This window comes from Salvelinus alpinus, chromosome 29 (genome assembly GCF_045679555.1).
Source record: "Salvelinus alpinus chromosome 29, SLU_Salpinus.1, whole genome shotgun sequence".
Taxonomy (NCBI): domain Eukaryota; kingdom Metazoa; phylum Chordata; class Actinopteri; order Salmoniformes; family Salmonidae; genus Salvelinus; species Salvelinus alpinus.
In genome coordinates, this window is record NC_092114.1 from 20,331,108 (window position 1) to 20,356,802 (window position 25,695).

The 25,695-nt window shown below is 42.6% G+C and overlaps 1 protein-coding gene across 9 annotated transcripts in view; it reads right to left on the reverse strand.

Moving 5' to 3' along the window:
- The window catches only part of LOC139559257 (nuclear transcription factor Y subunit gamma-like), a 39,311-nt gene extending 17,652 nt beyond the window's left edge, over positions 1–21,659 (reverse strand). For 2 of the 9 annotated variants that reach the window (XM_071375082.1, XM_071375083.1), the window contains exon 1: positions 21,509–21,659. In XM_071375082.1, the coding sequence (XP_071231183.1) occupies position 21,509 (1 nt within the window). In that variant the 5' untranslated portion in view covers positions 21,510–21,659. Of the gene's footprint in view, positions 1–9,621; positions 9,880–10,545; positions 10,633–21,508 lie in introns of those variants that run through there. The other 7 variants (XM_071375080.1, XM_071375078.1, XM_071375085.1 and 4 more) reach the window with 6 other exon arrangements.
- Between the last annotated feature and the right edge of the window lie 4,036 nt (positions 21,660–25,695).

Sequence of the window (25,695 nt, forward strand, 5' to 3'; positions counted from 1 at the left end):
AGGCAAGTCAGTTAAGAACACATTCTTATTTTCAATGACGGCCTAGGAACATTCTGCCTCGTTCAGGGGCAGAACGACAGATTTTTAACCTTGTCAGCTCGGGGGATCCAATCTTGCAACCTTACAGTTAACTAGTCCAATGCTCTAACACCTGATTACATTGCACTCCACGAGGAGCCTGCCTGTTAGCGAATGCAGTAAGCTAAGGTAAGTTGCTAGCTAGCATTAAACTTATCTTATAAAAAACAATCAATCAATGACTGTCATTGCTCCAATGTGTACTTAACCATAAACATCAATGCCTTTCTTAAAATCAATACACAAGGATGTATTTTTAAACCTGCATATTTAGCTAAAAGAAATCCAGGTTAGCAGGCAATATTAACCAGGTGAAATTGTGTAATTTCTCTTGCGTTCATTGCACGCAGAGTCAGGGTATATGCAACAGTTTGGGCCGCCTGGCTCTTTGCGAACTAATTTGCCAGAATTTTACGTAATTATGACAACATTGAAGGTTGTGCAATGTAACAGGAATATTTAGACTCATGGATGCCACCCGTTAGATAAAATACGGAACGGAATAAACGTTTTGTTTGAGGTGATAGTTTCCGGATTAGTCAAAGGTATATGGTTTAGAGAGAAATAGCCGACGCGTTATAATTCCTGTAATAACTTGCGGCTGAATTTGAAAGGGGTTCCTTCGTTATTTTACCGTTCATGTCTTCCATAGAGAATGTCTTGATCTACTTCAAATAAGGTCTGTGTTTCGTGCAGGCTTAAACCGCCTCGACGTTTTGATACCCGTGAAAATCTCACTAGGATAAGGTAACGTTTGTCAACATATTTTCATAAATCCACTCTACAAATCTTCACTTATATTTAGCCAATATTGATCAGTTACCTTGTCCTATGGATATCTACACAGTTATAAAATTGGCACGGTGATGTAAGCCTACACGAAACACAGACCTTATTTTAAGTGAATCTAAAAAATATCCTATGGAATAAATGAAGGAACCGCTTTTCAGATTTTACTAGAAGGTGTCATGGGAATTATGACTCGCACTTTGGTTGTCAATTCTTACCATGCCCATTATTAAAATACGATTTCCTGCATATAGAAATTTAAGTTTTTGTTTTCAACATTCATCACAGGTAACTTAAAACTCAATTTTTATTCAAACAGTTGAGAGTATTTGTCTTCTAAGCAGACTCTTCAGTATCATTGTCACTTCAGAGCTGTGTGCGTGTGTGTGTATTTATGTATTATATTAAGTTAAAATAAAAGTGTTCATTGTTCATTCAGTATTGTTGCAATTGTCATTTTTACAAAAATGTGTGTGTGTGTATGATATATATATATAAATATATATTTTTATTTTTTATTTAATCGTCCGATTAATCGGTATCGGCTTTTTTTGTCCTCCAATAATCGGTATCGGCATTGAAAAATCATAATCGGTCGACCTCTAGTACAGACCCTTGCGATATGGGGCCATGCATTATCGTGCTGAAACATGAGGTGATGGTGTCAAATGAATGGCACGACAATGGCCTTAGGATCTCGTCACGGTATCTCTGTGCATTAAAATTGCCATCGATAAAATGCAATTGTGTTTGTTGTCCGTAGCTTATGCTTGCCGATAACAAAACCCACCACGGGGCACTCTATTCACAACATTGACATCAGCAAACCGCTCACTCACATGACACCACAAACGCTGTCTGCCATCTACCCGGGAGAGTTCAAACCAGGATTCATCTATGAAGAGCACATTTCTCCAGCAGGTCAGTGGCCATCAAAGGTGAGTATTTGCCCACTGAAGTCGGTTACGAAGCCGAACTGCAATCAGATCAAGACCCTGGTGAGGGCTAAAAGCATGTAGATGAGCTTCCTCAGACAGTTTGAAAGTTTGTGCAGAAATTCTTATTTGTGGAAGTTGTGGAAACCCACAGTTAGTTGTAGAAACCCACAGTTTCATCAGCTTTCTAGATAACTGGTCTTAAACGATCCCGCAGGTGAAGAAGCCGGATTTGGAGGTCCTGGGCTGGCGTGGTTACATGTAGTCTGTGGTTGTGGTGCCGGTTGGACGTACTGCAAGACGTGTGTGCCAAAACTACACATTTTAGAGGGGTGCTCCACTGTGCTGTGTTCCACTGTGCGGTTTTCTTCTCTGCAGTTCTGTTGCCCTTCAGTGGTGTGAGTGAGTGAGTGAGTGAGTGAGTGAGTGAGTGAGTGAGTGAGTGAGTGAGTGAGTGAGTGAGTGAGTGAGTGCGATGGCAGTGTCGGGTTTCTCCTGACCTGCGCTATATGCCTGTGCTTCGTCGGCAGCGCTGACCATCCCAACGCCTCTCTCAAGTCAATGGTGTTCAGCAGCAGTAAGCAGCAGGATCTGCTGAATCAGCAGCATTGTTTCCTGCCAGCCCCAGCCTCTATGCTGCTCTCCCCTGGCAGGTCGGCCACCGACACGCTCACAACAGCTTCAGGGCTCAGGTCCAAACTGTCAATGACATTCCCTTACCTGGGTACTTGTGGACTGAACTAGCACTACATCGGAAAGAACTGGATAGGTGCAAGGAAAATGGTGGAAACTTTCCATCTAGTCCTCTCAAATCTCTTGACTAGAGGTGATATAATTTGACCAACATCGGTTCAATTTAATTCCATATGTTTTTTTTAATGAGCTCAATGCGCACATTGTACAATTTCTCTAGAGATAAATTAGATCACGCCTGAACTGTGCGATGTAGTAGGGCGTTGTAGTTTCCAATAGGCCAATTTTCAACATAGTTGAGCGCAGAAAACGACTAATAATCCTTTGACGCCTGCTACATACAGTGCCTTCGGAAAGTATTCAGACCCCTTGACTTTTTCCACATTTTATTACATCACAGCCTTATTCTAAAATGTATAAAATTATTTTTACACCTCAATCTACACACAATACCCAATAATGACAAAGCAAAAACAGGTTTTTAGAAATGTTTGCAAATGTGTAAAAAAATAAAATAAAATTAAAAAAGGAGGAAGGAAAAAGGATTCAGACTCTTTGCTATGAGAGTTGAAATTGAGCTCAGGTGCATCCTGTTTCCATTGATCATCCTTGAGATGCTTCTACAACTTGATTGGAGTCCACCTGTGGTAAAATCAATTGATTGGACATGATTTAGAAAAGGCACACAACCTGTCTACAGAAGGTCCCACAGTTGACAGTGCATGTCAGATCAAAAACCAAGTCATGACCAAGGACCCAATGGTCAATCTGACAGCACTCTAGAGTTCCTCTGTGGAGATGGGAGAAACTTCCAGAAGGACAACCAACTCTGCAGCACTCCACCAATCAGGCCTTTATGGTAGAGTGGCCAGACGGAAGCCACTCCTCAGTAAAGAAGGCACGACAGCCTGCTTGGAGTTTGCCAAAAGGCACCTAAAAACTCTCAAACCATGAGAAACAAGATTCTCTGGTCTGATGAAACCAAGATCGAACTCTTTGGCCTGAATGCCAAGCGTCACGTCTGGAGGAAACCTGGCACCATCCCTACGGTGAAGCATGGTGGTGGCAGCATCATGCTGTGGGGATGTTTTTCAGCGGCAGGGACTGGGAGACTAGTCAGGATCAGGGGAAAGATGAACGGAGCAAAGTAGAGAGAACCTTGATGAAAACCTGCTACAGAGCGCTCAGGACCTTAGACTGGGGCCAAGGTTCACCTTCCAACAGGACAATGACCCTAAGCACACAGCCAAGACAACGCACGAGTGGCTTTGGGACAAGTCTCTGAATGTCCTTGAGTGGACCAGCCAGAGCCCTGACTTGAACCGATCGAACATCCCTGGAGAGACCTGAAAATAGCTGTGCAGCAACGCTCCCCATCCAACCTGACAGAGCTTGAGAGGATCTGGAGAGAAGAATGGGAGAAACTCTCCAAATACAGGTGCGCCAAGCTTGTAGCGTCATACCCAAGAATACTTATTTACTTTGAAGAACTACTAAAATAGTGATTGTCAGACAGCATAAGCAGCAGCTCTATAGAGATAAGATGTCTTGGAATTAAATAATGAAGTCATCAAAACAAATTAAGTAATATACCCAACTGAAATATTTTATTAAAGTCATGTGAATAATTGATGGTTAATAAGTAGTAAATGGGCAGTCACTACCATCATGGGTCTTTTATTAATTGTTTTATTCTGTGTTGTTACATCATTCAACCCACATAATGCATAGCGCATTGAATGTTAAAAAAAGAATCAACATTTTGTAGTAATCTAAACAAAACCGGCATCAAAAAGCACTAATCGCTCAGTACTACCATATTGATTGTACCTGTACTGTCCTTTCAGAATCCCCAAGGTGGAAGCCAAAGGCTTCTCATATTGGAGTCCTGTACTGAAAGTAGCTAGCTAGCTAATGGAAATACAGGTGTTCACTGCTCAAGTAAAAGCATGGCTGATGGACAGAAAATGCGTGAGTGAAACACTAATTCTGAGCAGTAAGTTAATAGCTTCCTTAATGACCTGGCTGGTGGATCTGAATGGAGGTCACAGTAGTGCGGACTGAGGAGAACAGAGTATGACAGTTAATGGGCCGAGGAGGAGAAAACCTGGAGGCAGTCAGAGGAACAACTGCCCTCTGAGATGACCTGGAACTGAAGCAGGTTAAAGAATAGCCTAAGGATTTAGGCCTCTAGCCATGGTACCATGACTCCTGACTGGTTACAAGATTTTGGCGGAAGACGTTCTGGCTAACTCATTAATCCAGACTTGTGAGACTCCCCTACAAGAGTCTGCACTAACTAACTTTGAAACGTTGATGAAAACCAGAATAATCTGGATGACTGCAGTTATTCAACCAAAGGCTATGGCTAGGCTATATAAGCTAGCTAGGCTATCAGTAAATTATGTATGATAGGCCTACAGTGCAAAAAGTAAGAGGGTACATATTGCACAAGCTGCATGCAATGTCCTTAGCGGGGGTCATTTTGTAGAAGCATGACTGCTTTGAAATTTGCAACAATGCAAAAAGGTCAACTCAAGGAAAGTCGCTAAAAGCAGACCCTGTATGATTCTGTTTAACAGAAAAACAGGCCCAATCACGAAATCAGCCTTTTGGGAGTGAAATGATATATACAGGTACCACGATAATATCACAGTCCCAGAACATCATGCCAATTATGATACCAACATTTTAGAATACTGTAGTATCGTTTCATATGATACTATTGACTTTTTTTGCCCTATAGATCTAAAGAACCTACTGGCGCCTGTTTATAAAGTCAGTTTTGTTTATAAATTCAGGAGAATTTAAGCAACAGCCACTAGTCTCTTGTATGCGCAGGTTCAATAATATCCACTTCACTTTCATGCGCATATCACGTGTGGCAGATGTAATCCCAGCCGCATCCCAAATATATATATTTTTTTACAGCAATTGGGGTTAAGTGCCTTGCTCAAGGGCACATTGATATATTTTTAATCTAGTCAGCTCAGGGATTCGAACCAGCGACCTTTCGCTTACTGGCCCAATGCTCTTAACCACTAAGCTACCTGCCCCCCCTCTACCTGCTTCAACTGCTTCGCTCTTCACGTCTATTCCTTCATCAGTTTTCTTAATAAATAGTTTAGCTGTGATGGCGAGCGGGATGCAGACCCTCATGAGTCTACTGTTAGATTTGTACATTTGTTACATTGGAACAGCGCACAAAGCAAGCAATGTTGATACATTGTATGATTTCATCAAGCACAGACCAGTCTGAGTAGGTCTGTGGTCTTGTCTCTAGGTCTTGCCGGAGGTCTTGTCTCTAGCCTAAACAGTTAAAAAACGACCCATATTACCAGAGGTCTTGTCTCTAGCTAAACGGTTTAAAAAATGACCCATATTACCGGAGGTCTTGCCTCTAGCCGAAACGGTTAAAAAATGACCCATATTACCGGAGGTCTTGTCTCTAGCCTAAACGGTAAAAAAATTACCCATATTACCGGAGGTCTTGCCTCTAGCCTAAACGGTAAAAAAAATTACCTATATTACCGGATATGCCTTTTTTAAATTTTCTATTTGTGCACATTTTATATAATTTCACAAACCATGTTACGGGCCGTTTTAAACTAATCCCGGGTCACTACTTATTGGTTTGATAAGACAACGTTGTTCAATCATGTTGCCTAACTAGCTAAAGACATGGTCACTTGACAGTTGGTTTAGGCAAATGTTATTGGCACAAGTAGGATTCATATAGACCTACACTATATCAAATATCCATTTCTTTCTGGTGCTCCTTAAATTCTGTTTGGTGCCTAACGTTTTAAAAGTTGTGAGCAGTGTGTTGTGGGAGAGCGAGAGTGGTGTGTGTGTGTGTATGTTTATGAGGGTGAGGGAGACAGAGCGAGTGTGCGAGGAAGGGAGAGTGTGTGTGTGTTAACTGGAAAGTAAAGACGGTTACATGCAGTGTTTTCCTCTTACTGACAATGACATGCCGATCATTACGCATGTATATCACAGGAGGTTGGTGGCACCTTAATTTGGGAGGACTGGCTCGTGGTAATGGCTATTAAGGAATGAGTGGAATGGTATCAAACACATAGTTTCTATGTGTTTGATGCCATTTCATTTGCGCCATTCTTATGAGCCGTCCTCCCTTCAGCAGCCTCCACTGATGTATATTCCTTCCTCCCATTCCTCCAGCCAAATCACAGGTAGGTCTTTGCAAATATGAGCAAATCAGCCATTTTATGCCGTATTCTATTGAACAGCGTGACGTTAAATTCAATGTGTTGTATTGAGTAGAAGTATGAATTGCAGTGACAGATTTTTAGAGAACAACTATCCGGAGAACGGGCCAAACAGGACGATAGGTCACCGATTTTTTTTCCCACCGTGATATCGTGATACAACTCGGTATCGTGATACTTAGCCTGGTATTGTTTGTAAAATTGTGGTATTGTGACAAGCCTAAGTGAAATTGTGTTTTTTAGGGCGTAATTGATCAAAAACAGGTACTTTGTCAGAAATTAAATCCTGAAAAAACAAATGTCATGCTTTTTTTCTTTTCCCGTTATGAATTGACATTGGAAGCTAGCTGCTCTATCCAGTTCAACTCACATTAAAATCAGTATGGGGAGAAAACAGTGTAGGACAAGCGTGAACATGAACATCTTTAAATAAAGCAATGGGGAAAAATTGTAACTGAGTGAAGAGAAACTGAAAATAAAAAATCCCCCAGAATCAATCATTGTTGAATCCTAGGGGACCTATTATGGGCAAAGCGGCAGCGGCATACCAAACTCAAAACAACTAGATATATTCATTTGGGGCAGAAGTAAAAACCCAATAGGCTGGGGTGATATACAGTTTATACCATGTAACGACGAAATGCCACTTGCCAGGGGCTTGCAGGGTTGTGTGCTATGCCACTGCTTAGAACTGTAAGTTAAGCAGAACTATAAAAAATGTAACGTGTCAAATGATATCCAGCTCTAGGCTCCAGCTATGCATTTGGTTTGCTAACTTGTTAGCTAAGTGCCTAGATATCAAGACCAAGCTTCTTGGTCACAGCAGAGACATTCAATCCCCTCCTGGATCAATATCCCTGGTGTCTAAATTGTTTTGTGCGGCAACATTTTTATAAAAAATAATAAATAGGTTTTATTTTAGTTTTTAGAAATAGCGCTCCTTGTATGCACATTCGGTAATACCTGGTATGGTACAGAAACAGTATGAAAATCTGTATACAGCCCAACCTTAAAATCCCCCCCCAAAATGAGGGAACAGAAATTGGCAGTGTTGCAATGTGCCGGGTAAATGATCTACTCAAGCACAACAAAAACAAGGAGATGGTTCTCGTTCTCAGCCAGTCAGAATTACAGATTAACCCAGAACACGCAGCTAGAATTGCATGCATATGTTTGATCCGTCCATGGTCAATTTTGTACTTGAAATTTGTGCTTGCCCTGACCCATGTCAAAGCAGTCTGTCCACCTGGCCCTGTTAACTTTGCCGTTGGTTCTGCTTCAAACCAGCTATAGGAAGCACTCGCTCAGCTCTGATCTCCCAAGGTCATTCAACAGAGGAGAGAGAGAAACCAGAGAGGGAGGAGGGAAGAGAGAGAGCGGGAGGGAGGGAGGGAATAGAGAGAGAGAACGAGCGAGTGAGAGGGGAAAGAGAGGACAGGTTTTTCAACTTTCACTGCAGCACTTGCATGCGCGACACAATGGTTTCTATTTTCTTCACTTCTTTCCGGGGGGGGGGGTCTTCCTTTGAGCACAAAGACATCTCTGTTAGCAAAGTCCCTTATTCCTCTGTCCCTCATCCCTCAGTCCTTTCATCCTCTCTCTCTCTCTCTCTCTCTCTCTCTCTGCCGGTCTCCCTCTCTATGCTGACTAAAAGACTGCAGGAGCCAGTCTCACATTCCTGTGACAGCTTCATCCAACACTAGGCCCAGCCGCTAGCTGCATATCAGCCTCAATAACAGAACACCACCAACAAACTTTATCTGGTAGCTTGGCTCATGTGTTGACAACACACACCGTGACTTACACATTCAAAACAAGGCTGCCTGCAAGGGCAAAGGAATAAGTCACACAATAGCTGTGTGGTTACTGGAGTTATTTTTAGTCATCCCTCTCCCCAACGGGACTTTCTGTCAGAGAGAGAGAAAGGATGCACCAATGGAAACTTTCAATTAGGGAGAAGGTGAGGCAGAACAGAGCTAGAGATGATATATAGATTGCATCTAAAGAGAACACACATCAAAAACCTGTGGTCTGTCCCTGAAGCTGTCAATTGCCATTCGTCATTGCAGCGGCCCCGACACAACCCAACTACAAGGTCTCAAATTCATCCCCTAAACATCCAGCAGCCAGCTCAGCGCCATCTTGCCCTCTGCATCACTGTCAGGCGAGTGTAAACAACGCTCCAAGGACCAGGCTTTGGGACGGGCCATGGACCGCAGTCACAGTAGTACAATCGTGACCATCCTGAATGACTTTGAAGTCTGTCTGTCTGCGAGCACAGCGCTGGGCCATCCAACCACTAAAGAGAGTCAATAACCAACACAGCCCAGAGAGACAAACTAACAGCTGCTAACGTCCTGCTTAAAAGTCCAAAGTCAAAACACAGCAGAAGCAGGGTCGCAAATAAACACCAGCCAGGGCTGGTCAACAGAACAACCAGTCTAATTCAATAGAACTTGTCATCAATATTAACAGCTTACATTGTAGTTTTCATAGGAAAACATTAACATGACTCAAGGAGAGACATTCTGCAAAATGCAAACTAAAGATGTCAACAACACCGATCCTGTCCTGGAGTGACAATTGAAGGACATGAGGGTGACTGCTGTAAGTTGCAAAAAAAAATGTTTTTAATGATACACACACAACCAAAACACACATTCAGATTTCACCCAAGGAGAAAAGTAGAGGACGACAGAGGAGGAGTAGTGAGGGCAGAGAGCGCATCCCATCTCTGCAGAGAGACAGAGAAGAAACAGAGTGAGAGCGAAAGAGAAAGAGCGAGAGAAAACGAAAGAGCGAGAGAAAGAGGAGAAAGCACACATGGGTAGAGGAATCGAGCAGCGATCTAAAACACAGACAGGTCTAGTGTGTGTGTGGTTGGTCACACTTACCCTGTGCCCATCATTCTGTGTAGTTGGCTGAAAGAGAGCAGGAAAGGGAGAGAGAGGCTGTACTCTCTACTGTAGAAGTCTCGTTGAGACGCAAGAGGAGGGGGGCTGGCTGACACAGAAAATCTCTGTAGCCCTTCACTTCCTCAGGCGCCGGTCCCAGGAACAGACAAAACACAGTCCGCCCATCCTCCGCCTTTAAAAACCTTACAGCCTGCCCGACAGACAGAGAGCGTTCACCACCCCCACTTTCTTCTACCCCTCCCCCATCAACTAATTCTCCTCCGGCCCCCCTCCCGCCCCCCTTTCCTAAACACACACCCCTCTCTCCTGTTTCTCCTCTGACCAAATCCCCCCCCCCCAAGCATCTCCCTCCCGCTCTCTCTCTCACCCTCTCCTTATCACTTGTTCCATCTCTTTCTACAGCCAGCGACCCACACATTTGTCTTTCAGTTGACCCCTGCCTCAGCACAGTGAAGGACATTTTTTTTTTTAAAGATAGCCGAAAGAGATCAAAGTGGCGGTGGTACAGCAGCACTCCCGACTCCCAGACAAATCTCCTCCTTGCCTCCTTTCCTTTTAACATTCAAAAGTAATCAATCTAGCCTGCTACATGATACTCAGACCCTGGCCAGGCTTCTGCCCCGCTCTCAGCCTTTCCCCGAATGAGAGTAGAGAGCCCTCCTGCACTATTGGCCGAGCCTCCCGCTCGTCGGCTCTGACACTTCCCCCGCCCTACCCCCTCCTTCCTACACCCAACCCCCTTTCACCGACAGCCAACTTCCTGTTTTAAGTTACCTTGAGCTGCAGGATAGGGGTCAGGGAAAGAAAAGAGGAAGAGAGAGAAAGAAGAACCAGACAAAAGACAAAGAAAGTTCTAACAAAGCGAGACAGGGACTGATTGAAGAAGTGGTGGCGGTAGCTTGCCTCTGCATTCCGTGTCCTCCGGCTGATCTTGCGTTTCTCATGGCTGTACGGAGAAGAAAGGAACCACTGGCTGCTCTCTGACAACTGTTCCCTGCTTATTTACAATGTCAAACTAAATGTCTCCCCGAGTCCCGCCTCCCTGCGGCCATGACTGGTTGAATGGCCAGTGATGCAAGCAACCCTGATGCCCCTGATTGGCCGAGGGGAGTGTCAGAATGGATGCCGCATGTTGCAGCCACATGATTTAAAGAGCAAAGGCATATTGAGCAGACGCGCTGTGATCTACGTGTTCACAGGCATGCGTGCAAGTCCACAAGCACACGCTTGTCCTTCCTCTGTCACACATCCTTCCTCTGTCACAGTAGGTAGAAAGATAACATCCAGACAATCTACTAAATATTGTAGTCTGTGTTAGTGCTAATAAAACACCTTCATTGAAGTGCATACTTCATTCACTAAAAATGTACTAGAATAATAACTAAATACATGAGAATGAATTAGTTAATCTGATAGTAAGATCCAGATTTAGAAATAGATCAATGAAATACTAGCCTACTAATGAACAAAAGCTATTTAGTTAAACTTTTTTTTTTAAAGACCAAAAAAAAAAAAGATATTCAAAAATAATTTTAAGTGCATTTCCAATTCTACAAAGGTAGCTGATCAAATCAGGCCAAAAAAGGCACCTCAACAAATCGTGTTCATGTTTGTGGGTGGACAAGACATAGGACAATGTCAATAAACAACTATTGTTGTCTTGGCCCTAAAACTATGCTCCCAGACAGTTCTCGTTCTACAATTAAAATTTCATCATAAAACCATTTCAGCAATGTCATATAAATGCCCTGCTGTTATCTCGCCAAGGGTTAAACGGACATTCAGCCATGCTGTTCTACGCACTAACGTTTACATTAGGATGAGCACACGCATGCATGGGTTGCTCTTGTCAAAAGTAAGGCACTACAGGAATAGGGTGCCATTTGTGATCCATAACGGTGTTTGGAGAACTGTATGTCTAAAGATCTGTCTAGCAACAGATTACGGAAACGTAATGTTCTGGCAATGAAGTGTACTGAAGTGAGAGATGTAGGTGAGAGGAGGGGACAAAGCAATTTACTGAGAGTTGCTTTTAGCTGGCAGTCTGCATAGATGATGGTGGAATGACCTGAGGCTTATCCTGCATATTACTGCTGCAAATCCCCCACTGTACCGAGAAACAACAAGCCAGAGAGAGATAGAACACAACCCTGCTCCGTCATTGAACAAACTGGGGGGAGGGAGAGCTAAAAGGATGGAAAAGGACAGAAAGGAGAGAGCTGTTACAGGATGAGAGAGAGGGACAGAGAGCGAGAGAGAGGAGGGACAGAGAGCGAGAGAGAGGAGGGACAGAGAGAGGTTTCACAGAGAGCGAGTGAGGAGGGACAGAGAGAGGCTGGACAGAGAGCGAGCGAGAGGGACAGACACTATAAAACAACACTAGACACTATGGAAAACAACATTTTTACTATCTAATCCTGGAATATACAAGGTCTGAGGTCATCTGCCTTTGGCCTAAAGAGCAGGAACCCAGACTTCATCAAAGCAATTGGAAATACAGACATTGTCATCCTACTAAAGGAGATGAACCCACTGGTTACAGAGAGCTGGTAGTCCCATCCATCAAACTACCAGGTGTGAAACGGGGAAGGGACTCAGGGGGTATGCTAATTTGGTATAGAACACACCTAACCCACTCTATTAAAATTTGTCAAAACAGGAACATTTTACATCTGGCTAGAAATAAATAAGGAAATTATTTCAACAGAGAAAAATGTCTGTGTGCTACCTACATACCACCAGTAGAATCCCCATAGGGGGAGATCAACAATTTCCAGGCCCAGGGACATATACTAGTCTGTGGCAACCTATGGTAGGTACACCTATAGCTCATCTCTTGGCAGTAGTACTGTAGACTAGAGGTCGACCGATTAATCGGAATGGCCGATTACTTAGGGCCGATTTCAAGTTTTCATAACAATCGGAAATCGGTAAATTTGGACGCCAATTTTGCCTGCTTTTTTTTTTACACCTTTGCTAGGCAAGTCAGTTAACAACCTTTCTAGGACACACGTTCCGTTAGCGGAACCCCCCCCAACATTCCGCTGAAAAGGCAGCGCGCGAAATTCATTTTTTATTTTTTATAAATATTTTTTATAAATATTTAACTTTCACACATTAACAAGTCCAATACAGCAAATGAAAGATAAACATCTTGTGAATCCAGCCAACATGTCCGATTTTTTTAATGTTTTACAGCAAAAACACAACATATATTTATGTTAGCTCGCCACCAAATCCAAAAAACACACAGCCATTTTTCCCAGCAAAGATAGCTTTCACAAAACCCAGAAATAGAGATAAAAGTAATCACTAACCTTTGAACATCTTCATCAGAAGACACATATATGACATCATGTTACACAATACATTTATGTTTTGTTCGATAATGTGCATATTTATAGCCACAAATCTTGGTTTACATTGGCGCCATGTTCAGAAATGGCTCCAAAATATCCTGAGAAATTTTAGAGAGCCCCGTCATCTAACATAAATACTCATCATAAACGTTGATGAAAGATACATGTTTTACATATAATTAAAGATACACTGGTTCTTAATGCAACCGCTGTGCCAGATTTAAAAAAAACTTTAGTAAAAAGCACACCATGGAATAATCTGAGACGGCGCTCAAAAACACAAAACATTACTCCTCCATGTTGGAGTCAACAGAAATACGAAATTACATCATAAATATTCCCTTACCTTTGAATATCTTCATCAGAATGCAATGCCAGGAATCCTAGTTCCACAATAAATAGTTTTTTTTGTTCGACATCCATTACTTATGTCATATTAGCAACTTTATCTAACTTTATCTTGTGTGTATAAGGTAGTAGTTGTGGAACTGTTAGGTTAGATTACTTGTTGGTTATTACTGCATTGTCGGAACTAGAAGCACAAGCATTTCGCTACACTCGCATTAACATCTGCTAACCATGTGTATGTGACAAATAAAATTTGATTTGATTTGATTTAGCATGTGTAGTACACGTGTCCAAACACCGGCGCATTGAAGGCAAACGTCGGATGAAATCTTCAAAAAGTTATATTACTAGTCGAATAAACTGGTCAAAATTAGTAGAGAATCAATCTTTAGGATGTTGTTATCATATATATCCAATAACTTCCCAACCGGAGCATTTCTTCATGTCTATATAACTCATGGCAAACATGGACATCACATGCCTAGCGTGCGTGGCCAGGAACTGGCAATCTGCCAGACCAGTCACTCCGATAGCTCCCATCTGGCCCCACATCACACTATAGGCTTCATTCCACGTTCTACCGACTGTTGACATCTAGTGGAAGGTGTATGAAGTGCATACAGATCCATAAATGACAGAGATTTGAATAGGCGATAACTTTCCCATCGACCCATTTCAGATTTTTCACTTCCTGTTTGGAAGTTTGACTGCCAAATGAGTTCTGTTATACTCACAGACATAATTCAAACGGTTTTAGAAATTTCAGAGTGTTTTCTATCCAATAGTAATAATAATATGCATATATTATCATCTGGGACAGAGTAGGAGGCCGTTCAATTTGGGCACCAATTCATCCAAAAGTGAAAATGCTGCCCCCTATCCCAAAGAAGTTAAGAACACATTCTTATTTTCAATGACGGCCTAGGAACAGTGGGTTGACTGCCTTGTTCAGGGGCAGAACGACAGATTTTTACCTTCAGCTCAGGGATTCAATCTTGCAACCTTACGGTTAACTAGTCCAACGCTCTAACCACCTGCCTCACGAGGAGCCCGCCTGTTACACGAATGCAGTAAGAAGCCACGGTAAGTTGCTAGCTAGCATTAAACTTATCTTATAAAAAACAATCAATCAATCATAATCACTAGTTATAACTACACATGGTTGATGATATTACTAGTTTATCTAGCGTGTCCTGCGTTGCATATAATCGATGCACTGCGCATTCGCGAAAAAGGACTGCAGTTGCTCCAACGTGTACCTAACCATAAACATCAATGCCTTTCTTAAAATCAATACACAGAAGTATATATTTTTAAACCTGCATATTTAGCTAAAAGAAATCCAGGTTAGCAGGCAATATTAACCAGGTGAAATTGTGTCACTTCTCTTGCGTTCATTGCACGCAGAGTCAGGGTATATGCAACAGTTTGGGCCGCCTGGCTCGTTGCAAACTAATTTGCCAGAATTTTACGTAATTATGACATAACATTGAAGGTTGTGCAATGTAACAGGAATATTTAGACTTATGGATGCACCCGTTAGATAAAATACGGAACGGTTCCGTATTTCCCTGAAAGAATAAATGTTTTGTTTTCGAGATGATAGTTTCCGGATTCGACCATATTAATGACCTAAGGCTCATATTTCTGTGTGTTATTATGTTATAATTAAGTCTATGATTTGATAGAGCAGTCAGACTGAGCAATGGTAGACACCAGCAGGCTCGTAAGCATTCATTCAAAGAGCACTTTCGTGCATCTTGCCAGCAGCTCTTCGCAATGCTTCAAGCATTGCGCTGTTGTCACGCCCTGACCTTAGAGATCCTTTTTATGTCTCTATTTGGTTTGGTCAGGGTGTGATTTGGGGTGGGTATTCTATGTTCTTTAGTTCTATTATAGGGTTCTCAATCAGGGACAGCGGTCTATCGTTGTCTCTGATTGAGAACCATACTTAGGTAGCCCTTTTTCCCACCTGTCTTTGTGGGAGGTTAACTTTGTTTTTGGCACATAGCCCTTTAGCTTCACGGTTGTTTTGGATTGTTTATTTTTTTTGTCGGCATCATAATAAATAAAGGAATATGTACACTCACCACGCTGCACCTTGGTCTACTTCTGTTGACGGGCCGTGACAGCTGTTTATGACTTCAAGCCTATCAACTCCCGAGATTAGGCTGGTGTAACCGATGTGAAATGGCTAGCTAGTTAGCGGGTACACGCTAATAGCATTTCAAACGTCACATTCGCTCTGAGACTTGGAGTAGTTGTTCCCCTTGCTCTGCATGGGTAATGCTGCTTCGAGGGTGGCTGTTGTCGATGTGTTCCTGGTTCGAGCCCAGGTAGCGGCGAGGAGAGGGATGGAAGCTATACTGTTACACTGGCAATACTAAAGTGCCTATAAGAACATCCAATAGTCAAAGGTATATAAAATACAAATCATATAGAGAGAAATAGTCCTATAATTCCTATAATAACTACTACTGAGGAAAGCCGTATTGCATGCCCAAGAATGTGGCATTCTCTCTGAGCCTCTTTACTGTGTCGCCACCACGCTCGATGCTAGGTACAAGGACCACTACTTCGACCACTACACTACAGACAAGAAACAGGGTTTACGTGAAATGTTACATGCACAGCTGGACAAGATGGTAACGGGCCAATGTACGCCTATGTAGATATTCCATTAAAAATCAGACGTTTCCAGCTACAATAGTCATTTACAACATTAACTATGTCTACACTGTATTTCTGATCAATTTGATGTTATTTTAATGGACACATTTTTTGGTGGGTTTTTCTTTGAAAAACAAGGACATTTCTAAGTGACCCCAAACTTTTGAACGGTAGTGTACATCAACGAATTGGTGAGGGCAATAGAACAGTCTGCAGAATCCGGCCTCACCCTGCTAGAATCTGAAGTCAAATGTCTACTATTTGCTGATGATCTGGTGCTTCTGTCCCCAGCCAAGGAGGGCCTACAGCAGCACCTAGATCTTCTGCACAGATTCTGTCAGACCTGGGCCCTGACAGTAAATCTCAGTAAGACAAAAATAAAGGTGTTCCAAAAAAGGTCCAGTTGCCAGGACCACGAATACAAATTCCATCTAGACACCATTGCCCTAGAGCACACGAAAAACTATACATGCCTCGGCCTAAACATCAGCGCCACAGCTAACGTCCATAAAGCTGTGAACGATCTGAGAGACAATGCAAGAAGTGCCTTCTATGCCATCAAAAGGAACATAAAATTCAACATACCAATTAGGATCTGTCTAAAAAAATACTTGAAATAGTTATAGAACCCATTGCCCATTATGGTTGTGAGGTCTGGGGTCCATCCACCAACCAAGATTTCACAAAATGGGACAAACACCAAATTAAGACTGTGCATGCAGAATTCTGCAAAAATATCCTATGTACAACGTAAAACACCAAATAATGCATACAGAGCATAATTAGGCCGATACCTGCTAATTATCAAAATCCAGAAGAGAGCCGTTAAATTCTACAACCACCTAAAAGAAAGTGATTCCCAAACCTCCCATAACAAAGCCAGTACCTAAAGAGAAATTAACCTGGAGAAGAGGTCCCTAAGCAAGCTGGTCCTGGGGCTCTGTTCACAAACACAAACAGACCCCACAGAGCCCCAGGACAGCAACACAATTAGACCCAATCAAATCACGAGAAAACAAAAAGATAATGCTTTCCAATGTGTCAAGTAATTAACAAAAAAACTGAGCAAATTAGAATGCAATTTGTCCCTAAACTGAGTACACAGTGGCAGAATACCTGACCACTGTGACTGACCCAAAATTAAGGAAATCTTTGACTATGTACAGACTCAGTGAGCATAGCCTTGCTATTGAGATATGCCGCCGATGGCAGACCTGGCCCTCAAGAGAAGACAGACTATGAGCACACTGCCAACAAAATGAGGAAGAAACTGGAGCTGCACATCCTAACCTCCTGCCAAATGTATGACCATTGAGACACATATTTTCCTCAGATTACATACAGACCCACAAAAAAATTGAAAACAAATCCAATGTTGATAAACTTCCATACCACAGTGTGCCATCTCAGCAGCAAGATGTGACAAACACCATTGTAAAAACAACCGATATTTATGTTTATTTTCCCTTTTGTAACTATTTGCAGATCATTACAACAATGTATATAGACATACTATGACATTTTAAATGTCTTTATTATTTTGGGCCTTTTGTGAGTGTAATGTTTACTGTTAATTTTATTTAACTTTTGTTATTATCCATTTCACTTGCTTTGGCAATGTAAACATATGTTTCCCATGCCTATAAAGCCCCTTAAATTGAAATTGAAATGGAATTGAGAGAGACTCAAGAGGGAAACAAAGCCAATTGTTCCCTTTTCTATTTTGGTACAGCGAGAGCAGGGGAGCAGAGTAGAGCTGGGAACAGGGTAGAGCTGGTAGCAGGCTGGTTAATGATTATAGAGCAGCTAGACTGCACATAGATTATTCCATTCCAGCGATAGCCATCTATGGCGGTGCAGGCAGGCTCTTCTAAAACCAAACCTCCTCCACGAGGACACCTGACAAGGTCACTCTGCAGCAGATATCTTCCCATTACTTGCGCTGCTGGTGCCTGGGACATGTTTGCTTACGGACGCTGTTTAGAGCCAAACACGCACAAGCGGGGGTATCACTTTCACAAACAGCAGAAAAGAGCCCTCAGGGCTGCCGAGCTAAGTCATGCACGCACACACCTGCATAAGCCTAGTTTACCTACACAAAAACATGCACACACACGGGCTACACACAGCTTGTCCATCCTAAATTTGGATTATAAACAGTCTCACTGGCTTCAATCCTGTCTGCGCTCAAAAGGAAAAACTGATTCTAGATGTTGATAATTTAGTAATGGGGCATAAAATAACAATATGCATGTTAATTTTCTGATTACACTGTAATGGTGCATTTAGACTGGATATCAAGGTCAAGTTGAAAGTTATGAAGCTAACAGCTGCTGTGATACTTGGGAGCCTACCTGCAGCAATGCAGGAAAAAGCAGGGCAGAACTTAGCTCTCGAAAACCCTTCTACTCCGTAGGGTTTTTAGCGGTTAGCTGCATGTGAAGTACAATTGCGACGCTGTGTTTCAACGTTTAGAAATGTCAATAATCCTTGCGTGCAAAACAGTTATCGAAAAACATGTGCTGATATCTCCCTTATTGTTCATAACAAAGAGAAAGAATCTTTCAAATAACAAAGATACACCTACTCTATCAGTTTTGAACAGATCCATACTGTGTGTGCCTCCAGTTGAAGAACTACACTTCCTCCCCAGTTAGCTTGCACACAGGTGTTCAAAGCACACATAGATAACTAATTAGCACAGGTGGCTTCTCTTCCGTAAACAAGCACCGTAACATGGAGATATGACCGTGTACGAACACTAACTCTATAAAAAAGGTGTAGTAATTTAAGTTCGATTTTTGATCATTATTTATAGCTGATATGAAAGATACGTACGTTCCTTATGTTTCCAAAACCGTACCGCAAGTACTCCCTGACGAAGGCCATGCAGCCGAAACGCGTCGGTTTTTAAACAACTTTGTTTCTATTGAACATGCCATACTAATAAAGGCATTTTAATTAATTATATGAAGAGTGCCTTGGTCCTCCTTTCTTTTTGATGACCAATTTACACCTTTTACCACAGAGCACCTTCTATCTACCAAAATATACTATAGTGTACCTTAGTAGCGCTTCCCTTCCTCCTCTTTCTACCGTACCGCAAGTGATGCATTTTAAAGTTCAGAACGAGCGTACAGGGCCTTAACAAAACTCCCCGGCCAGAAGCTACTATCGTCAATAGGCACTAAATGTAGTTAGCATCCACGAATGGGTTAGGCAGAACTGTACAGTCAGTAAAATACTGTATGCTTTTCTTAGACCCGTTTCAGGCACCACCTTAATGTATGCTCCTGTTTGCATTTAGAGAACAGATCCTTCCTGTATAGAGCTGTGCTTGGTGTGATAGTCATGAAATTACTTTGACACCCCCTGCTCTAGATTTAGAATTTAGGCTAGTTGATGGATGGTGAGAACATGAACTAATCATGTAAAATAGCCCAACAAATATTGTACCCTTAATTGTCAACCAGGGAATTTCCTTAGATACTGAACAAAAATATAAAAAGCAACATGTAAAGTGTCAGCCCCATGTTTCACAAGCTGAAATAAAAGATCCCAGAAATATTACATACGCACAAAGCTTATCCCTCTCTAATTTGTTTACATGCCTGTTAGTGAGCATTTCTCATTTGCCAAGATAATCCAGCCACCTGACAGGTGTGGCATATAAAGAAGCTGATCATTACACATTACCTTGTGCTTGGACAATAAAAGGCCACTCTAAAATGTGCAGTTTTAGCACAACACAATGCCACAGATGTCTCAAGTTGAGGGAGCGAGCAATTGGCATGCTGACTGCAGGAATGACCACCAGAGCTGTTGCATGATAATTTAACGTTTATTTCTCTACCATAAGCCATCTCCAACCTCGTTTTAGAGATTTTGGCAGTACGTCCAACCGACCTCATAACCGTACACCACGTGTGACCACGCCAGCTCAGGGCCTCCACATCTGGCTTCTTCACCTGTGGGATTGTCTGAGACCAGCCACCCGGACAGCTGATGAAACTGAGGAGAATCTATCTGTTTGTGGAGAGAAACAAATTCTGACTGGCTGGGCCTGGCTCACCCATGGCTGCGCCCCTGCCTACTTACGTGAAATCTGTAGATTAGGGCCTAATGAATTTATTTCAATTTACCAATTTCCTTATATGAACTGTAACTCTGTAAAATCGTTTTAAAAGTTGCATGTTGCATATATATTTGTGCTCAGTATAGTTAGTTTTGGATTATACAATACATAGCCTGTACATACAGTACTCTCCAAATTGCATATTGAAACAGGTATTGCATGGAATGATTTTCTTTCCATCACATAGTTTGAAGCAATTACACATTGGCAAGATAGCAGAGAATGCTGTTTATCATGCTGCTCAAGGGACAAGGCACAGACTTCAAGTCCTCAAGTATTTGAAGAGTCAGTGCGCAACATAATGTGATTCACAATAACTGTCAGTCAACACACTGGAATGTAAACAATGAACATGATACATATCTCGGTTTAATGGGCATTAGCAAAATGTGAGAAAGATGTCTGTTGTAATTTAAAAGAGTTCTTATTGATGCCCTGCCTGTATTCAGACAAACTAAGTTAGCTTATTAACGGTAGATGGCCCAAATGTGTCTTCTTGTACATAGCTAGCTAATAGTTTGGTTTGTTCAATCCAACAACATGCAACACTGATGATAAACATTTAACGTTAGCTACCTATTATTAACCAACTAAAACATTTTTGGAATGAGCAAAAACTATCCTAACCAGTGATAGACAGCAGATCCGACCGCTTGTTTACAGTTGAAGCAAGCGGGTCAGATCTGCTGGCTAAACCAGCGGCTGTTTAGCTTAGCTAGTTAACTTAGACAGTAACACGGTGTGATCATTTATTGTTAGTCAAACGTAGAGAGACACCGGTAGCTAACAGTTAGCTAGCATATAACAAGCGCAACCTGGACAAGTGAAGAGAGACATGGAAGACGATGATACGCTCTACAGTGGCCTGTGATACTGTTTATTCGCCACTGAACAAAAGGAAGCGATAAATCAAAGGAAAGTTTACAAAGCTTTGCAAAGTTGGGGAAAGGCTCTCTAACCAATAAAGACTACGTTTGGATCTGTCCTTCAGACCAATCAAACCTCGGACTAGATTCCACCAATCAAGGTTTCTAGGGGTTCAGTTCGTTGTGAAACTGACGCCATTCGGGATCTTCCAAAAATCGCCAGTCGTACGAGACAGAGTTTAGACAAGAGCCAAAATGGCGGACTCAGTGCGGTAGTTTCTTAAACGCCTCTGTTACTTTCAGCTGGCCACCAATAAGCTGCTCAGAGAGCGGGGAGGGAAATGGCGCCTATGTTCATCTTCCGAAACAATCGTCTATTGGACAAGACGAGCAACTGGAAATTAGCAAAGTTATAGCCCCAATTCCATAGCGACACAGTATGCTTTCACATAGACATTAACCATGTATATCAATTGATTTTTACTCACTTTGTTTTACGGGTTCGCAGTGAAGTTCAGCTCAGCGTATTATTTATTTTATTTCAGTAGCAACGGGAAACAAGATGGCTGCCACGTACTTTTGCTCGAACCGGAAACTGTGCTACGTTGGCAACATTGCGCACTGACGTTGATGAACATCAAATCCTGAGCCTAGGAAGTAAGATGTATGTCAAAGAATCAAAGTTCAAACAAACAAAACAATCACTTAAGTCTCTTACAAACCCAATACCTAAAAAAAGGGTGTGCAATGGTGTGTGAATAATTTCGGAACCTTCTTGGTGCTGTCCATAAGTCTATGGTATTTGTATTTATTATGAATCCCCATTAGCTGCTGCCAAGACAACAACATTAAGTCAGTTATACAATTTCAAAAATATTACAATACATTCACAACATATTCACATTAAGTGAATTAAGTAAAATTTTCTTGTGTTACTTTTTTAGTTTTTTCACTTTAGTTTATTTTGTAAATATTTTCTTAACTCTATTTCTTGAACTGCATTGTTGGTTAACAGGCTTGTAAGAATTTCACGGTAAGGTCTACACCCGTTGTATTCGGCACATGTGACAAATAAAATTGGATTTGATGTGTGTGCCTTCAGACCCCTACTCTACTGCCACATACATTTACATTTTACATTTAAGTCATTTAGCAGACGCTCTTATCCAGAGCGACTTACAAATTGTGTGTATAGTGCGTATGTTATCTTGTGTTTGTATGCATGTGTCCGTGTTGTTCCATAATGTGTATTTTTATCTGTTTTTAATGTAATTTTACTGCTTAAAAGAGTTACTTGATGTGGAATAGATTTCCATGAGAGAGTCATGCTCTATGTAGTAGGGTACTAGGGGGTAACTGCCCCCCCCCCTGTAATTCACATTAAGACCACAAGATATCACCAAATTATTTCCCCAACACTTTGTCTGCCACTGCTCTAACTCAACAAAAAATGTCCTCTGTGTCATCACAACTTTTAGAGATATTTCAACAAAATTATTTTGTGGTAAGTTGATCGAATTCTTTGAAATGTAAAAAAAAGTTATAGATATATTCCAATGACGTTAGATCTATAATTGTTTTTAAAAAATATAGAAGTAGGAAAGCCTTAAGATAAATATTCCACTTGTTTAGAGAGAAAAATTTAGATCATTTTGAGTAAAGTAGTAATATGTTACCCCTTTATGGTTATGAATGTGTTTCTACCTGTCATTTAGACAAAGACTAACCCAGTTAGAGCTAGTTTATGCTAACTTGCTAGCTAGCAACTTCACTAGCAGTAAATGCTGGCCAGCTAGCTAGTTAGCATAAGCTGCAAGGAGTGCTAGCTAGCAACCTTACTACCAGATCGTCTGAAGTAAAATACATTAAAAAGATAACGCAACTTAATTGCATTTCTAAATGTTTCCATTAGTGACTGATAGCTTTACATAATTTTATGTCATATAGCTAGATAGCTACCTACGTTTTTAAGAGAGAGCTTTTCAATTGGCATCTCTCCCCCTGTTTTCAGTCACAGGTGGGGACTGGATTAGGTGTGAGCAGTGCAGGAGGTGGGCTCATGAGTTGTGCTCCAATTTTACTGGGGATAGCTTGATTTGTGACCTATCTACAAATTAGAAACATGCAATGGCAGAGCATAAGAGAGTTGCCACATCAATGTTAAACTGAGTTAATTAGTTAAGTTATTATTAAATGTTATATTCCAATGTTATTAGTTATATTCCAATATTATATTCCAATTAATAAAACATTTTTATGAATTAAAAAACTATTGATAACCTTTTGCTCCTGAATGTCATTTTAAAGACTGCTGGGATTTAAAATCTTGCATTAAGCTAATAATATTTAGTCCAATTGTACATAATGGACTGTATGGATAAGGAACAACAAAGAAAAAACAAAGAAAATGTGCAGGTGAGTTAAAAAGAGAAACTTTACATCAAATCTCCTCATAGTGCGGATATTAATGGTGACATGTGCAACACCATTACCCCCCCCCCCCCCAGTTTTTCTGAAAACAACATTTCATTTACATTTAAGTCATTTAGCAGACGCTCTTATCCAGAGCGACTTACAAATTGGTGCATTCACCTTATGATATCCTGTGGAACAACCACTTTACAATAGTGCATCTAACTCTTTTAAGGGGGGGGGGGGGTTAGAAGGATTACTTTATCCTATCCTAGGTATTCCTTAAAGAGGTGGGGTTTCAGGTGTCTCCGGAAGGTGGTGATTGACTCCGCTGACCTGGCGTCGTGAGGGAGTTTGTTCCACCATTGGGGTGCCAGAGCAGCGAACAGTTTTGACTGGGCTGAGCGGGAACTGTACTTCCTCAGAGGTAGGCAGGCGAGCAGGCCAGAGGTGGATGAACGCAGTGCCCTTGTTTGGGTGTAGGGCCTGATCAGAGCCTGAAGGTACGGAGATGCCGTTCCCCTCACAGCTCCGTATGCAAGCACCATGGTCTTGTAGCGGATGCGAGCTTCAACTGGAAGCCAGTGGAGAGAGCGGAGGAGCGAGGTGACGTGAGAGAACTTGGGAAGGTTGAACACCAGACGGGCTGCGGCGTTCTGGATGAGTTGTAGGGGTTTAATGGCACAGGCAGGGAGTCCAGCCAACAGCGAGTTGCAGTAATCCAGACGGGAGATGACAAGTGCCTGGATTAGGACCTGCGCCGCTTCCTGTGTGAGGCAGGGTCGTACTCTGCGAATGTTGTAGAGCATGAACCTACAGGAACGGGTCACCGCCTTGATGTTAGTTGAGAACGACAGGGTGTTGTCCAGGATCACGCCAAGGTTCTTAGCACTCTGGGAGGAGGACACAATGGAGTTGTCAACCGTGATGGCGAGATCATGGAACGGGCAGTCCTTCCCCGGGAGGAAGAGCAGCTCCGTCTTGCCGAGGTTCAGCTTGAGGTGGTGATCCGTCATCCACACTGATATGTCTGCCAGACATGCAGAGATGCGATTCGCCACCTGGTTATCAGAAGGGAGAAAGGAGAAGATTAATTGTGTGTCGTCTGCATAGCAATGATAGGAGAGACCATGTGAGGATATGACAGAGCCAAGTGACTTGGTGTATAGCGAGAATAGGAGAGGGCCTAGAACAGAGCCCTGGGGGACACCAGTGGTGAGAGCACGTGGTGCGGAGACAGATTCTCGCCACGCCACCTGGTAGGAGCGACCTGTCAGGTAGGACGCAATCCAAGCGTGGGCCGCGCCGGAGATGCCCAACTCGGAGAGGGTGGAGAGGAGGATCTGATGGTTCACAGTATCAAAGGCAGCCGATAGGTCTAGAAGGATGAGAGCAGAGGAGAGAGAGTTAGCTTTAGCAGTGCGGAGCGCCTCCGTGACACAGAGAAGAGCAGTCTCAGTTGAATGACTAGTCTTGAAACCTGACTGATTTGGATCAAGAAGGTCATTCTGAGAGAGATAGCAGGAGAGCTGGCCAAGGACGGCACGTTCAAGAGTTCTGGAGAGAAAAGAAAGAAGGGATACTGGTCTGTAGTTGTTGACATCGGAGGGATCGAGTGTAGGTTTTTTCAGAAGGGGTGCAACTCTCGCTCTCTTGAAGACGGAAGGGACGTAGCCAGCGGTCAAGGATGAGTTGATGAGCGAGGTGAGGTAAGGGAGAAGGTCTCCGGAAATGGTCTGGAGAAGAGAGGAGGGGATAGGGTCAAGCGGGCAGGTTGTTGGGCGGCCGGCCGTCACAAGACGCGAGATTTCATCTGGAGAGAGAGGGGAGAAAGAGGTCAAAGCACAGGGTAGGGCAGTGTGAGCAGAACCAGCGGTGTCGTTTGACTTAGCAAACGAGGATCGGATGTCGTCGACCTTCTTTTCAAAATGGTTGACGAAGTCATCCGCAGAGAGGGGGGGGGGGGGGGGAGGATTCAGGAGGGAGGAGAAGGTGGCAAAGCGCTTCCTAGGGTTAGAGGCAGATGCTTGGAATTTAGAGTGGTAGAAAGTGGCTTTAGCAGCAGAGACAGAAGAGGAGAATGTAGAGAGGAGGGAGTGAAAGGATGCCAGGTCCGCAGGGAGGCGAGTTTTCCTCCATTTCCGCTCGGCTGCCCGGAGCCCTGTTCTGTGAGCTCGCAATGAGTCGTCGAGCCACGGAGCAGGAGGGGAGGACCGAGCCGGCCTGGAGGATAGGGGACATAGAGAGTCAAAGGATGCAGAAA